The 16,259-nt window shown below is 45.8% G+C and overlaps 1 protein-coding gene across 6 annotated transcripts in view; it reads right to left on the minus strand.

Moving 5' to 3' along the window:
* The window catches only part of LIMK2 (LIM domain kinase 2), a 28,830-nt gene that overhangs the window by 4,754 nt on the left and 7,817 nt on the right, over window positions 1–16,259 (minus strand). For 2 of the 6 annotated variants that reach the window (XM_015878117.3, XM_015878116.3), the window contains exons 3-13: window positions 8,927–9,062; window positions 7,640–7,749; window positions 7,185–7,373; window positions 6,749–6,854; window positions 5,708–5,904; window positions 4,832–5,018; window positions 2,489–2,575; window positions 1,626–1,757; window positions 1,283–1,339; window positions 1,039–1,104; window positions 616–790 (exon numbers count right to left, since the gene is read on the minus strand). In XM_015878117.3, the coding sequence (XP_015733603.1) occupies window positions 616–790; window positions 1,039–1,104; window positions 1,283–1,339; window positions 1,626–1,757; window positions 2,489–2,575; window positions 4,832–5,018; window positions 5,708–5,904; window positions 6,749–6,854; window positions 7,185–7,373; window positions 7,640–7,749; window positions 8,927–9,062 (1,442 nt within the window). Of the gene's footprint in view, window positions 1–615; window positions 791–1,038; window positions 1,105–1,282; window positions 1,340–1,625; window positions 1,758–2,488; window positions 2,576–4,132; window positions 4,150–4,831; window positions 5,019–5,707; window positions 5,905–6,748; window positions 6,855–7,184; window positions 7,374–7,639; window positions 7,750–8,926; window positions 9,063–9,246; window positions 9,375–13,584; window positions 13,944–14,289; window positions 14,398–16,259 lie in introns of those variants that run through there. The other 4 variants (XR_014949174.1, XM_015878119.3, XM_015878118.3 and 1 more) reach the window with 4 other exon arrangements.

The following is a 16,259-nucleotide window of genomic DNA, read 5'->3' on the forward strand; positions in this document are numbered from 1 at the left end:
AGACAGACCTGCTCATTAGGAGGAAATCGCATCCATTATATTTCACCCTGCAGGGACGGTTTTTCTCCTAATGAACATAGTTCATTCTGTACAAAGTTGAGGGCTATAAGCTGAAAAACAGATATCCCTGCACTTGGACGACAGCTTGCCCTCACCCCAAGCCCAAGGCTGCAGCAAACCTGTCTGCAGATGGCAGGGAGAATCCCTGTATCTACACACCCACATGCATACGATACGCCTCCTGGAATTCAGTGACTGCATGTCTCAAGGGATAGTTACAAAGCATGAAACTGTAACAGAAATTGTTCTGAGGTTCTGTCTTATTTCAGGTATGTTCTCTCTTCCCTGATGCTGTAACTGCCACTCTCCTGAAGAATCCCAGTGTCTGCCAGAAACATTCCCTCTGCTATTAGGAGGGCTTATTGGGACAGGTACAGCAAAAGAAGAGCAGATAGGGTACCGGCATGTATAAATACGCTCATGTATTAACAAGTCTAAAAACATAGGATCTCATAGGTTTGATTTTTACTAGGGTTGGGAGCTTTCTGTAATCCTGTCATCCCTATCCTTGACACAGGCTGGTTCCTCACCCTCAGCCTGGTATCACTATCTCACCATTTAGCATCTCTGGGGCCATCCAGTACGGGTTGCCAACCACCGTGTAGCGCTTCTTCCTGTCACTCTTCCGCAGGGTTCGTTTCTTGACAGATGGCTTCTCCAGGGTGGGCTTTTTTCTTTCCTCCACAATCAGCCGAGACAGACCAAAGTCAGCCACCACCACAGTCTTATCCTGCACAGAGGATTGAGAACAAAATGCTCACTTCCCTCAGCTCCTTCCAGGAGCAGAGAGGCTGTAATTCCTGTTCACTGTCAGCAGTGGCTAAAAGAACAGCAGCAGCTGTATATCAGTATTTAATAGTTGAGATGAACTGTTAGTAGGAGACACTACCACAGGAAGGGAGGTAAGAGATCAGAACAAAGAAACAGTGAAGATGACATAGGGAACAGCATACTGCAGGAAACAGAAGTATAGCTCACCAACTTGATTAGGCAATTATGTGAATTCAGGTCTCTGTGAATGATGCACATAGAGTGCAAGTAAGCCTGGAACAGAAGAAAACTCTGTTAGAGGTTTCCAAGCAAATATATCCCTTCACATTTACAAACTTAAACTATGTGCTAGTAGCCAGGCAAGATCCACAGCCCCTCAATCATCATCCTACTGAAGCTGCTAACCCTGACCCAGGAGGTTTGCCCAGTGATGCAGAAGAGTTTGACTCACCATTCCAGAGGCAATTCCTTTGGCAAAGCTGACCTTCTGCTGCCAGGGAAACGGGTCCTGAAAGACAAGTCCTGTCCAGTCATGGACTGTCTTACCAACCATCTGGTGACAACAATTCCTCCTCTACAGGGACTCTTACAGAAGTCAGAAAACAGTGATACAACCCCAACAAAAAGGCACTTCCGGCTCCAGACTACCCACAGCTAAGAAAAAGCTTTTCCACACAGTTCCACATGAAAGTACCATCAACAAGCATTATAAGGCTGGCACATCCACAGAGTGCTGTCAAGCTCATTCCACAATAAGCAGAGGCCTACCAGGCTTCCCCTTGGCATGTGCTCACCGCATTGCGGAGGAAGTCCTTCAGGGTGCCACCCTCGATGTACTCAGTGAGGAGATTGAGCTTCTTGTCCTTGTACAGTACACCAATGAACTTCAGCACATTGGGGTGATCCAGGCTGCGCATCACTTTCACCTGGGAAACAGAGACACATCTCAAAGCACAGAATGAAGCAGCTCCTTATAAATCCTCTCTCTATATTTATACTGCTCCTGTCCAAGAGAGGACAGCATTCCTATCCTGGAGGTTACCTCCGGGCACCAGAGTGTGCACTCAACCCCTAATCATAAAGCATTCAATTACCTTTTGCTTCTTTGTTTCCACATCACACAATTAACATGATCTTAGTCTTTAAGGAAAGCACCCTTGGGTTCAGCAAACTTTTCACAGACCGAAGTTCTGCAGAGCAGCTATCTGTTCTGTTCTGCATGTCAGCTGTTTAGGGAGCTGCCTGCCTCTAAGCTAAATATGACTGGAAAACATGGTAGGCAGCCGCCAAGAAAACAGTTTAAATACAGCAGGAGTCTTAAACATCTTATGGATATTGGCTTGCATCACTTGTACTTGTGCAAAAGGCTCAAGGGATAAGTCCTTTATGTATCTGCACAGCTGCTTGCCTCAGACTCAGTCTGTTTTGTATCACTGAAAAATTAATGGACTGGGAGCTGAAGTCATGGCTACTGCTCAGTGTAAGCAAGTCACACTTTGCTGCAGCAAACATTCAGCTGGTGTCAGGCTCTCTCTGGTGCAACATCTCCCTCCTTAGCACTTTGCCAGTCTGCTGTCATGATAACTCTCTCACTGGGGAAGATGGAGGTGCATGACCAAACTCATGGCTCAGAAACTTCTGGAAATTTTGCTCCTACCTCTGTCAAAAAAGTCTTCTGTGTTTCCTCATCACAGCGAATCAGCTCCTTCATCACCATCACCTTTCCTGTTGCTTTGTGAGTCACCTGATGGAAACAGAAACCACAACTACAGGCCAAGTTCGAGAATAAATAGCTCCAATGCTCTTGCAACTGTTCTGAAAAGTAACATCCTCCCCCTCTCTCCAGAGAAGGCATTAAAGAAACAACTCGGAGCCCACGGATCTAAAGAAAACAGCGTAAAATTTCTGCTTTTGGAATTCAAAGATTCTGTAAGTGAAACTCCCTAAAGCTGACAGAGGCCAATAGCATCCCAAGAATCAGAGCTGAAGTTTCCTTTTTACAAAGCTTATGGCTGAGCTGCACTGATTCCTTCAGAGGTTATGACTTGTACATGTCCCAAGTTCCCTCACAGAGAGCACCTGCCCAGCATGATGGCTGCAGTTTATACACAGGTTCCATCAGCTACATTCTGTATCAGCAAAGAAATCAACGTTCACTTGCATAAGAAATGAAACCAAACAATGCAAAGCTCCACTACTACCTTAGTATGCTTTGATATTAAAGGAGACTGTGAAGCTTACTGGTTTCTGATGAGCATATCAAACTTAAGCATGTGTAAGAAGAACTGGGTTGCACAGAGTGTTTGGTTAAGGCAGGAAGCAGTTGTTTTACTGTGCTCCTTAGGAGCAGTGTTTTGCTGCCTACAAGAAATATCCCAACATGGCATGCACCCAGAACAAACACACCATGAGCACTGGGCAATGCACTTCCTAGCCCTTGGCACTGAAAGCATTTCCAATTCCAAGAGCTGCCTGTATCCAGGTGGTTTATGGCATTCTGCTCTGTTCTAGAGGTTTCTCTTATCAGCTCTGCCTTGCTTGCATAGGTACAGGACTGAACAGGAACATGCCAAATTCTAATAAGTGAGTTTTCTTGGAATCTCCCTTTGGAGCCACTCTGCTTGGATAGCTAAATCGCTTTGAAACTGCTAGGTAACTAAATAACCATATTATCTCTAGGAGCAGAAAGTGACTGTTCTGACCAGACATAGTATTTGTTGGAACAAAAACATTCAATAAGAAGATCAACGAAGTTGTTGCTTTTTTGCCTCACACCTTTTAAAATAAAACGCCTTTCAGAAAACCTCCAGAACTGCAACCTAGAACTCGAGGCCCAGTTATAATATTTCGGAAGGTTGTGAGCTTCTGCAAACACTGCGGCACTTCTCATTTGAACCTTGGGACATAGTATATGGAATACAAATGCATGGAATAATACAATAACACAGGAGAAGCGAGAGAATTATATTCTTCTGCTCCCATCTGAAATCAAGCATCCATATATAAGTAGCGAGCCAGGGAACACTATGCATTTCAGCCAGGGACATGAAAGCCAGGGATATCTAATACCCAAAGATAAAGGGAAGTGTAGGGACAAAGACAAGGCAAGGCTAAGTGGTATTCTTAAGCTGACATATCAGCAGAACTGAAACAAGTGTCATCATGGAACTCCAAGAGGGTAATTTTAATTCCCAGAGCATGCACTGGGACAGGTAATTTGAGCAGAAAAAAATGCCTTTGTGCCACTGACTGTGGGGACACAGATGACAAAAGCATGCGACAGAGGAAAGGTTCTGCTTACCTGGACCTGTTATTTGTCTATGACAGAGGAGAAGAGAAATATGCTCATTAGTACAGTATAGTATAGTAGTACTGGCCCACCACCATCCATGGAAACACGTGATGAGTGAGGTGTAAGGAGAAAAGTCCCGTAACATGCTGAATATCTGAGTACTGAGGAGCTCATACCACCTTCAGTAAAGCAGAGAAAGCTGCCCTGATGGCTGTCGTAGATGCTAGGATAATAGCTCCTTAAGCACCCCTAGTCAAGATCAGAAAGCTTAAAGCCAAGAGATCAGAACTGCTATTAATGGAGATTTTTAACTGTGACAGCTATGCAATAGCTGATGGCTAACACCACATTTAGGCTCTGATCAGAGTTCTGAGCTCACTGAATCAGCCTGACAAAACCTTGAGTATGCCACACTAATGGTGGGAGAGCAATACTGAACTGGGGACTTAATGCTATTCTCCCTGTTCTCCCCACCTCACCCAGGTGCCTGCAGTGACATGGACACTCTAACTTGGGAGATGAGCCAGTATAGCCAAGAGTGACATTTGAAAGAGACAAAGAAACAGAGAAATGGATCTCACTGAGCAGCTCAGGTGAGTTCCAAGACTGATCACTAACAGCAGGGCAAAGAAAGGCCACCGTGTTGAGGTTTACGAGATACACTGTTGTAGACAAAGTAACTGATGAAAGCTTGAGGAGGTCCCTCACCTTGATTGCTTGACCAAAAAATCCTTTTCCTAGTACTTCTCCATGAATGAGATCACATGGCCGGAAGATTTGCTGGGAGCAGCTAGAAGAGGAACGTAGAGATTCAGAGCGACTGATGTCACGGCTCAGAAGGAGGGGTTCCTTTGGAGAACTGGGGCCAGGAGACTTAGAAATGCTGTTGCTTCGCCTAGAAAGTAAAGGAAATGAGGTCAGTAAAGCTGCTGGGAAGCTTCTGGCTCAACGTATATCATCATTAGCTCCTAAGGGACCAGTTTCCAGATGCACTTTAGTGCTGTTCACATCACAAAAGCCAGATGCTCTCCCAGCACTGTGGAAGCTCTTCACAAACCTACAGCATCATCCAAGCCTGGAGCGACTAACAACAATGCATTTCCTGAACTGTCAATTAGAGGTGGAGCTCGTGAGGAGGAAGAAGCTGTGGAGATGCAGCTTTTATTACTTCTAAGCAAAGATTAAAACACTGAACAAGCAACTGAGTGCACCAGTCTAGGTAAACAAGGTTTTTTCCCAAATACCAGTCACATTCCCTTTGAGGACATAGCCTCCTTCCCCAGCCATTTATACAGCTGATAAAAATCTGACCTTTCTGTTTTCTAACTGTAAAACTCAGTATCTTTTCTGTGGTAGAAGCAGAGCACCTCAGTTTTATTAAGTAAAGTTTATCACTCTGAAAGGGAATGAAGAGAGTATATGTCAACAGTAGGATGTAAAAGTCTCAGCTGCTTCACCAGTGGTTCATACCATGGATTAGTCACATCTCAGCAGTCACTTTGAACCACGGGGCCTAAGCACAGAACAGCCCCGCCAAGAAGCAAGGAGCGAACACAAGCTAGGTCAGAGCCTTCAAGACTTTACCTGAGGGATCGTCGGCGGAGCGTTCCTTCCAGATTCTCCTTGATGTCCAGCGGAGAGATGGAGTGGGGCGAGATGGGTGACTTCATGTGGGTGGGAAGCCGGGAGTCCAACCGAAGCCTGTCTAAGCGCTGTGAGACAGGGTCGTGCTCTATCAGCAGCTGAAGCGTCTGGCTTGTCTTGCGAATCATGTCCTCCACCTTCAAGCAAACCAAAGGAAAGGATGGTAGCAAAAAACAGAAATATGAATGACAAGCAGACAGAGAAGACACAGCAGAATTGCTCCTCAGAAATCAGAGTTCAGTTCAGTTTTGGTTTAGTTGCACACACCACAGTTGTCTACCAGACAAAACAAGCCAACTCCACAGAAGTTTCTCATGCTATTCAAAGCTGCTTCTGTGCTGATCAAAAATAAGAGACTAAACTTTTTTTTTTTTTTTTTTTTGAGAAGTGTTTGAAAACTACACAGGATTTTACCCTGAGCAATGCTGAAAAACTAAAGCTGTTGTGCTCCTAATGTCTGTCCAACACCAACAGTAATATCTTCATGTAGTGAAAGTAACGGTGGTCTCACTACATTCTTGCAGCATCACCCAGTAGCTGTAAAAAGCATTTTCTTGTAAATGCAGACACCAAATATATACATTTTTTTTTCAATGGTAACCTCATGCCTAGGATAAGCTGAACCTTTGTCTATTACCAGATGCCTCTGAGGTGATTAGAATAGCAGCCTTCACTAGTAATACATAAAGAGTCTTCACAGCCTCTCCGTCCTCTAAGATGCCACAGCTTTATGCTTTCCTTATTATCTTCGTCCATGACCAAATGACACAAATTCAGTACTGCATCCCAACTGCATTTTTTTCTAATTCCTTTTCAGCTAGAGTAAGCAGCAAAGTTTGTCTTTGTGTCTGTTCTTACTGCTAACATGAGCAGCATGGGTGTATATATACACTGTATGTAGGGTGGGAGAACAGTGCCAAGAGACAGAGCAGCTTTAGGAAGAGAGACGAGATGGAGGCTTCAGAACAGAACTCTACCCACCTCCTCCACCTGTAATGTACGAATGGGAGCTCCGTTAATTTCCAGGATACGATCTGCAGGGTGGATGGCATTTCGGACATCTGGGCTGATGTGCATCCTGTTAACTCTAAACACAGGTATTACAATGGTGAGGAAAAAGTCAATGAAGCCACAATTATAAAAACTATTTGACCTCTAATGCTTCCCTTTCTATCAGTATCTTGAAGTAAAACAGTGCTAATTTCCATTAGAGTAAATGCTTAGGTTTGAGCAGGTTTGGGGAGAGCTTATCATTTGTTCAATGGCAAAATTTGCTACTCCATTATAATTCTTAAATGTTCCCATTCTAAACGACCTCCCAGCAATTAAAGCAGCTGGCAGGACAGCAGTACTGCAAAAGTTTTACCAGCTCCCTCTGCACAGACATGAACTTTGCACACAGCTTTGTCATACTCACTCTTTCACTTGGACGCCAGTGGCATAGCTGGAGCAGCCGCCCTCAACAGACACAGAGAAGCCCCTTTTGCCATCAGTAGCTGCTGGCATGGAGATGAGTGTCAGTGTATAAGGCAGCTGCTCACGCAGAGACTCAGTGGAATGTTTTTCTATCATCGGTGTCAGCACAATCTGGTTATGGCATTTTCCACTAGAAGAAGTGAAGAAAGTCATTGTGGTAGTGTCCTATCCCCCGCTGCCAAACTCACATTTCTAAGTTATTCCAGTGGCCCTAAACTACAGTTTTGATGCTTGTTCCACTCCTTTCATCCCCCTTTCCCCCCCATTAAAGGCGGTTCCCTTGTATCCCTTAGCATAGCATTAAGCTGAACCACACGGAGTCAGCTAAATGTGGCTTACACACAGAGCAGGGAGCAATGCAATCTCCCAGTGGCAAAGTATGCAGATCTGTCTCACCAGTAGAGAGTGGAATGCTGCACCAGTGCGTAAGTGTCCCCATCTTCAATGATCACTTTGCAGCTCATACAAGCGAAGCACTCAGGGTGATACTTGTATTCTCCAGCCACCTACAGACAGAAAAGGGAAGTGCTTAGGAAGAACAAAATCCATCAGTGTTTGCAGCTACCGCTTTCCTCTCTTTAATTTGGTCATTCAGATCTCAGAGCCAAGGAGCAGCTTTTTCCTGGAGTTACATTAGCCCGTTCTGCCTTTCCGGAACCACATCCCTGGCACTTTGTTTGCAAAACTTCTCTTAAACAAACATGTCAACATGCAAAGCCAAGCCTGCGTCCAGGAACCTCTGTTACATTTGGCAGCTGCTCTGCTATCAAAAATAGTTGATAGTCTGCTGTGGACTAGTAAACAAGATATTAAACCTTCCTGTTCACTTGCTCTTGGCACGATAACTAATGTTACGCCTGAATTAATAAAGCTGAAAGGGCTGGTTTTTTTTTGGCAGACAGGCAATGCACAAATTAAGATACTTTAACAGACAGCTGACAGGGAGGAAAAAAAACAACCAACCAACCAAAAAAAAACAGTAAACTGAGACTACAGAATGCTTTTGAAGGATATTTTTCTTCATTGAAATTCTATTTTCCTTATGGGAACTTCCCTTATTGACCATATTTTGCAAAGACTTCCACAATGAGAAACTGTTTCTGTACTACTTTTGAGTAATGTTTTTATTGAGACTCTAGAAAAATAATGGGTACGTTTCATTCTTGACTGTTTTAGAGGTTACATATTTGCAAGGCTGCAGCAAGCAGTGGAATCCCATATGGTACAGGCATAGTTCAGTGTTTTAAACCAAGCAGGACTAACACCACTTCATGGCAGCGCTGGCTTGAAACCCACTCGCACTACAGTCCAGGCACCCAAAGTCAGAACTGCTGCTTATCCTGAGCTGAGAGATCTGACTTTGCACTGCAGTGGAAAACTACCCCATGGACACTGGTACTCTGCACTACAGAAACCAGCGTCCCATTACTCATCCTTCTATTTCTCATTCCTGTGCATTTCGGCACCTTTTTCCTCTTTGTTCATGTGCTTCAGATCCGCACATCTCTCTCCTTTCAGTCGCTCTTCTTAAAAATGAATGTTGATAAGCCTCATTGTAGATCTCTGATACAAAAGCTGAGTAGCAAGAGGATTATCACTTCCAGTTTATTTGGTTGTTTGCATAGTGAGGACAACTCCCAGCCAAGGACAAGGAGTTGGAGGTGGCTATGTCAGATTCCTTACCATCACAGGTCCAGTCATCAGCAGAGAGCAGCCATGGCAAGATTCCCCAAACTTCCCCCAATAGTCTTTGTGGCAATACAGCTTTCCATCTTTCTCATAGTACCAGTTAGTGAGGGGATCCTGGCATTCAGAGCACCTTGAAGGAAACAAAGGAACACAGTTCCTGTTAGCAATGAGTCACAAAGCAATGGAAAACATCCCCTCCTGCACAGAGAAAACAGCCGCTCAGCAGCAGCAGCTCACCGCTGGCTGTTCCAGTTATTGGTGCACTAAATCCCCCCATTTGACAACGCATTTTCAGCTGAGAATTAGTACCATACCACGGTTTTGTAAGGAGACGTGGTATCAACCAATCCAAAGGAAAAGGGGGGCTTCCGAAGTTCCAAATTCCATTCACTTCTTAGAACACATCAGTTGATTTACATATTCTGCATTATAGATATTATTCCCCTCTCCCTCTGAGTCTGAGTCTGCTGTTGCCAGGCACACAGACAGCTCTGCTGTGTTTCTATAGTGTTTCTATAGCACCAAGGCTTCTGCCAGAGCACATCTCTCCTTGGCTACTTTAGGAAATGGAGGTAGGATTCACTTCCCTGTGCATTAAAAAACCAGTTTCACACCAAGCTTTGTGAAAGGCCCCTCTAATCCACAGAACACCCTCCCCCAAAACCTTCCATTTCAAGAAACAATCATTATTCATTGTTTTTCTGCAAGAAGCCAATAGACAAACAAAACCCTCAAACAAGGAAAGATGCAGCAGTTCTGTTGCAGATTCCATTGTAGCAAATCACAAGAAGAACCCAGATCTTCCAGCTTCCTGAGCACCAAACAATCCTGCCTCAGCAGGACATGCTGGCTAAAGGAATTTAACTTCTGCAGCACAGAGGTGTGACTTAATGAAGAGATAAGGCCACAGACAGGACTGCACTCCCTCAGTGGTTGCATCACCGAAGATTATTCCATTAGCCCTGGGCAGCACGGCTCTCAGACTTTAAAAGGAAAACAGTCTGGCGCTGGCCATTTCTGAGCACAGAACCCAAGGCAGGTCAGTGACCATCGCTTGGTTTTAGGCAGCACCTCGCTGCCTCTGTCAGCACAATGTTCTCCCAAAGGCTGGAGGAGGAGTTTCTCCTGTCTCAACAAGTGGCTCCGTTACTGTACTGGAAGGGAACTCCAAGGGAGGTGGGAGCGTGCCCTCCTGGGCAGCAGGGCTCTCTCTACAGCACCAACTGCATTGAAGGCAGCACGTGGCAGTGAAGGTACACATCCTACGTACTTACAGTGTAAGAAGAGAGTTACTGCTGGCCTCACCTGCCACAAGCTTTCCAAAAGCTTATTTGTGCCAAAGACATTCCTTATCAACTCCACCAACATGTAATGAGCGTACTGATATGAGACACTGGTTATGATCCAACATGGATCCAACTCCAACCAGAGTCTCAAGAGACTTCCAAGCAACAAGATGAAGCTGCCTGTAAGTAGCCTATGGTTTTAGGGGAAAACGCACCTCAGTATTTAGTGCCATACCCTGCCCTGAGGAAAGCTGCTCCTTTGCTTTATACTGTTTGTTCTCCCAGCTGAGGAGCTCCAAATGCTGTTCTCCCTCCCTCTGTGATGGGAAAGGACTCCAGCACGTGCAACAACCCCTGTTAACTTTGTCTGAGCAGAGGGAGAAGTAACTCCACCTTACTACCAAGGGTACCTGCATTATTATAGCCCAAGCCCTGGGGCACTGTCAGGGTTACACCCTGCTCATGGTATGTAGGAGACCTAGAGGGCCCTGCAATGCATTCTGCCTTCAACCACCAAGTCCTTGGCTTTCACTTGCAGTAAATACTCCAAGCTGAATGATCAAGTAGGTGAGTGGGAGGGAGAAAGAACAAGCGAAGACTAACAGCAAAGATTTCTATCACCCTGTGGCAGGAACATCTGGCTCAGCATGGGTGAACTGGATCCCTCAGACTTATCCAACTTCTGCATACATGCCTGTACCAGTGCATGCTCTGAGCGTGATTACATCTTCAAACAGGGAGTTGTGACCAGACCTGCACCTGGGATGCAGACAGCAACACTGTAGACTGGGGACTGCTACACCAGGACTTCAAGAGCCACCTTTCTGTCCAAGTTCAACCCAAGCAGGTGGGCTATTTTACTTGTTTTCAATCACAATACATCCTTGGACTTCTTTACCCCCTTCTCCAACTTCAACCACATCTTCTTCTACTTAAGAAACTTGAAGTTTCTACAAAAACAATAAAACTGTAGCTACTTCAGATAGGCTCCAAAAGATCACATACATTTGTCCCCCCCTTGCCTTTCCTCTGCTTCCTCACTGACTTCAACCTTACAGCACCTTGAGTACTTTGCTTCCATCTGGAAACAAGCGCTGGTGTTTAATTTGCAACAAACCCATAGCAAAATGAAGGTGAGGAGGTGGAGCCAACAAGCAGTCAGTTCTTTGCTATGCAATTAAACAAATCTGGGCAGGACAAGTTTGCAGCTCAAGGCTCAGCACCCCACCCTGAGCAATGAGGCAACAGGAACAAAGCAACCAGCCCCAGAGAAGCTGGGTGCTGGTAATGGCTCTAACTGTTCCATCCCTATCACTTAGAAAGGCATTAGATTTGTCAGGTGTTGAGGGCAGACAGCACACAGGTAGAGTTATAACAACAGTTCAGGTGTCTTTATGCAGATGATGAAGTCATCACGTGAATGTTTCACATGACTTTCATTGAAGATCAATGTCAGATCTGTGTCACAGAAGCACTGTCTCCTTCCTGTCCCGCCTCACTGGAGCGCGCAGCATTACAGCACTGCCACTGCTTGTCCTCACATCAGCTAAAAAGGGAATTTGGTTACTTCTAGAGGAATTGAACAAGCTCATCTTTTCCAGTCACTGCCACTGAAAGACTTCTTACTTCTCTTTTAGCTTACAAGCAGCTAATCTGCGATTTGCCATTCTTACGGCATAGTAGCAAAGCATGGTAACCACATTTCTTGGAGGACTTCTAGCAGCCATATTTGAGGTGGTTCACCTTGCACACTAGCCACCATTATCAGATCTGCAGAACTCTTTTCTTATTATACAGCAGATCTTCATTTCTCATCCTTGGTAATCAAGAGTTATTTAATCTGCCTCCTGTAGTCATCCTCCAGGAGCCCCCAGAGCAAGGCATCTAGCCCTGACACTCCAGTGCTGCAGCAAGAGTTCACAAATCGGTGCTTGATGGCTGCCTGGGTTTGTGGGGGGTGGTGGGAAGATCAGGTGGCACCACGAACCCAGCCTGGTTTTCAGCGAGATGGAGATTCAACCCACGGGGGCATCTCTTTTACATCTAAATGTAAGCCAATACCCTTATGGAAGCAAAGACTTCCCTGGCGCTGAAGAGACGATCCCTTCGAGAAGGGCTCATTAATAAAATCTACCCCCCACACACTGTCAGGCTGGATCAGTTACCACTAGGCAGGCTCTGAAGGACTGCAGTTCCAATTCTGCAGGCAGAGGAGAAGAGGACAGGCTGCAGACAGGCCGTGTAGCTCCAGCCTGCAGCTCACCCAAAGGATTCTCAGCAGACACAGCACAAGTGTGTGCTCTGGCTCTAAGACATGCTGGCCAAACAAGCGCAGATGCAACAAAACACAGACTAAGTGAATAATGTTTAAGCTCTGACTGTGCAAAGCTGTTTCCGTGCCACTTAGTGGGTGTACCTATGGCTTAGCATGATGCTCTCTATGTAGTGCAAATAATGAATGGCTGCTCACTTGCCTTCTGAAAGAGGAGGCTTTCTCAGAAACTTGCTACTGAAGTTCAGCTGTTGCACAGCAGTATTTACTCCTGTCCCACTGTGTGCTGCCCACCTCCAAATCAGTACACCAGTGTTTGTAGGAACAGAATCAAAAACGTGCAAATCCAGGCAGAGGGGACAGGAGGGAGACAATGGAGCTGCCAGCCCCCATTTATTCACCTTATCAGCACATTAGCGTCAGTCACCGTCCTGGCTGCACTCAGTCCCGCTAACAGCTTTCACCATGGAGATGTAATGCAATCAAAGCCTTATTCCATAGCCTTTCTCAAGCCTCATTTGTTTGACCGCGCCAAAAAAGGTTGTTAATACAAACCAAAATATCACGGGACAAGAATCATTTCCACTTAAGTGAAGTGCGAGGCGAGTCCCTAGTTACCTGCAAGGTACTTTATTTCTTTCTCAAACAAGATTACGGATTGCTTCACTGTGGATTACATCACCTTCTTGAACTCCACAGCAGCATGTGGCACTCCCTCGGCCCATAGTGTGCCCCAGTAAAGCAGCACTGGGAGAGATGCAAGTAGCAGCAGCCACAGTAATCTCATTCCTCTGGCAGTGGAGCAAAGCACAGGGGCACAAGCTAAAGCAGCGTGTATTGCTGCTCTGTGAGACAGAGCCGGCCTGGGCTACACAGACACTGCCCTGCAACACTGCTGCCTTTCCTCCTAGAGCCTTCAGCAGGGAGGCTGGTAAGCAGCACCTCTCCTCACAGCACCCTGGGTTGAGGCCAGCTGCTCCCTGCACACAACCTAGACCTCACTCTTTGCACCTCACATGCTAAGTGCTTAGGATAGCATTACAGGGGTGAAATGACAACTTGAAGATCAACTGCTAATCCCGTGCAAGACTTACCGAAAGGGATCCTTGGGAGCGAAGTAAGCAGGGGCTGACAAGTAACTTCCCATCTTCAACAGTGGATAAACCGGCTCAGCCACAAACTTGTCCAACTGCCTCTGAACTGCTCAGTTCTGCCAACATGGCAGCAGCCAGTGCTCATTTAATCTTGCGCTGATTCAGACACCTCACCTCTCTTTCAGGCTGCCCAAGGAATGCCAGGTCTCTTGTCTGTTCATTCCTTCTCAGATTTTTCCTGGCTCCCATGGCTGAAACCATCCTCTCCTGCACTCAGCAGCACCAGCACCCTCGGGGAGGATAGAATGACTGCTACCAGGCTAGTCAGACATACTTCTGCAATAGCTCTTCCGAGCTCTGCTGCTTGCTAACTATTGTCAAGTTTTCCCTTCTATGGATCCACCCAAGGGTGGGAGGGGAGGAGGAGCCATTGCAGGAGGACAGCGTGTGGCTGCAGAGGCTGAATAAGCTTTACTTCTTTGCAAGGCGTGGGTGGAGCTTTGATCGAAAGGAGGCCGCCTTACTAAGTACTGAATGAGGGTCGCTTTCGCAGAGTCATTAACTTGAAGTGCCACTATCTGATGGACAAATGGAGGAAGGCTGAGACTAAGGCAGACAGCAAGCTGAGTCCCCTTCAGATTGATGTTTAGTGCATACTTTCCTAAATCCCATACAGTGAACTGGGATACACTGCCTTCACAGTACCTTCAGTCTGTTTGGTCATCCTCTTGCAGAAAGTGTTTCCTTCATCCAAGGAAAAGTAACTTTTCTTCCAGCACTTTCAACACAGAGATCATTCAATCATTTAGCCTAATCTCCTGGAAGGAAGCTGAGAGGTATAAATCAGCACAGGCAGAACTCTCTCCCGCTTACAGCACATGTAGTTACATCACTTTGCTTGCTCTGAAGCCAAGCATGAAGTCTAGCAGACAAATCAGCTAAAACTTAGCAAGACACCGAGATGCAACAAATGTATGCTGCTGCACTGAGCCCTCCCATTTCTGTACAGTCAGCAAAGCCTGGCATTCCTGAATGCAGCCTGAAAATCACACCGTGTTCCAGAGGCAACACTACTCAGATGTGCTTTTACTGGAGATGCTCATCTCTGTTGGCATATTGACCAATGGATGGTCAGGGCTGAGCCTTGGCTGCAGATCTGCCACTGCTGCTTGCTATTGAAGTAAGCAGAAAACCAGGCAGCATTTTTACCCCCTTCTATCCTAAAAAGCCATCTTCATTCAAATAATAATAAACATACATATAATTTTATCTCTTTTCCTTCACTCAGTGCAGTTTCTAAGCCTGGCTGTAAAAGCACAGCCAAGTGCTGCAGAGCCCAGTGCGGTCGTCAGCTCCAGCGCAGATTTAATTCCTTCTGACATTTCACACAGCTCCACTGGAAGCAGCAACACGGTGAGTCTGTGTCTAGGAATGCGCTCTGGTCTCCCACATTCTCTATACGTTGCATGCTGTAAATGGACCAGTGCTCACAGCCCAGCACTCCCCTGGCTATCGGCACCACCCCACCACACACACATACCTGGGGTGCATCGCAGAGCCCCTCCCCACCGCAGTATCACCTACAGACAAAGGCTTTTCCCCGCAGAACTGCTACCTCAGGCTGAACTCCCTCCATGGGGGATTCCATGTGACCTCATAAATCCCAACTTTACAGACAAACCTTTGAAGTTTCGATCCACAGATGTGATAAGCAGCCAGCTAGTCTGTGAATGAAGCCAGTAGATAAAGCCTGACTTCAAAGTAATAAAAACCACCCAGACAGCTAAGCAACTGGGAAGGGATTTTGTCTGAGACTTCCTTAAAGCCAAAGGACACACAGTCCAAATGTCTATTTTAAACAGGAAACATCTTATCGGGATGATTTTACTTTAGCAGTGAGCCCCAGCAGCAGTTACTTACCTTTTCCTACACAGAATTCTCTTGTTACTTCTTGCTTTTGTCTGTATGACCTACTTGAGAACGCAAGAGCCCCGATGAGAGGGCTCTGGAAAAAGTGTTAATCTATTCATTCATTCCAGATCTGAATTCCTGCCAGAATGACTGCACTTCAGAAATGCTGATCAACAGGTGGAGGGGACCTTTTCTGTATAATTTTAGTGATACCATCTCGAAACGCCAACATGCACCAAAGCTAATTTATTTTTAAACAATCTGAGGGCAAATATCTGTATTTCTCTCTTGCAAATGCTGACACAGTATCTCCACTGCACAGCAGGGGTTGCTCTCCTTCCTATGCTGTGGAATTGCAGTGATTTTTGCCAGACATACAAGCCCGAACATTACAGCTGGCAAGTGAAGGGAACACGTGAAAAGCTTAAACAATGACTCAACATGCAAACTGAGCTGCAAAACGTCATAGATTTTACAGCTTTGTCCTCAGAAAAATGCATTATAGCTTTGTGATATTCAAGTGATTAAGAACTTAAGCAGAAAGGGTTTGGTCGCATTTGGACACCTTGTTTACTACAGTTTATTCTGTCCAATAGCCTATCTACAGACAGATGCAGCTCAGCCTATCTACCAGCCCCACGATACACAGATTTACCCTGGCACAGATGGGCACTTCAGAATGTGTGTGGACTGCAGTAAGCTGGGGAAAAAGCATCACTTGATGCCTGAAGAAGCTGCAGCAGGTTTTTGTTTCAGCATGGATG

The sequence above is a fragment of the Coturnix japonica genome, chromosome 9 (assembly GCF_054131305.1).
Source record: "Coturnix japonica strain WE chromosome 9, WE-NBRP24, whole genome shotgun sequence".
Lineage (NCBI taxonomy): Eukaryota > Metazoa > Chordata > Aves > Galliformes > Phasianidae > Coturnix > Coturnix japonica.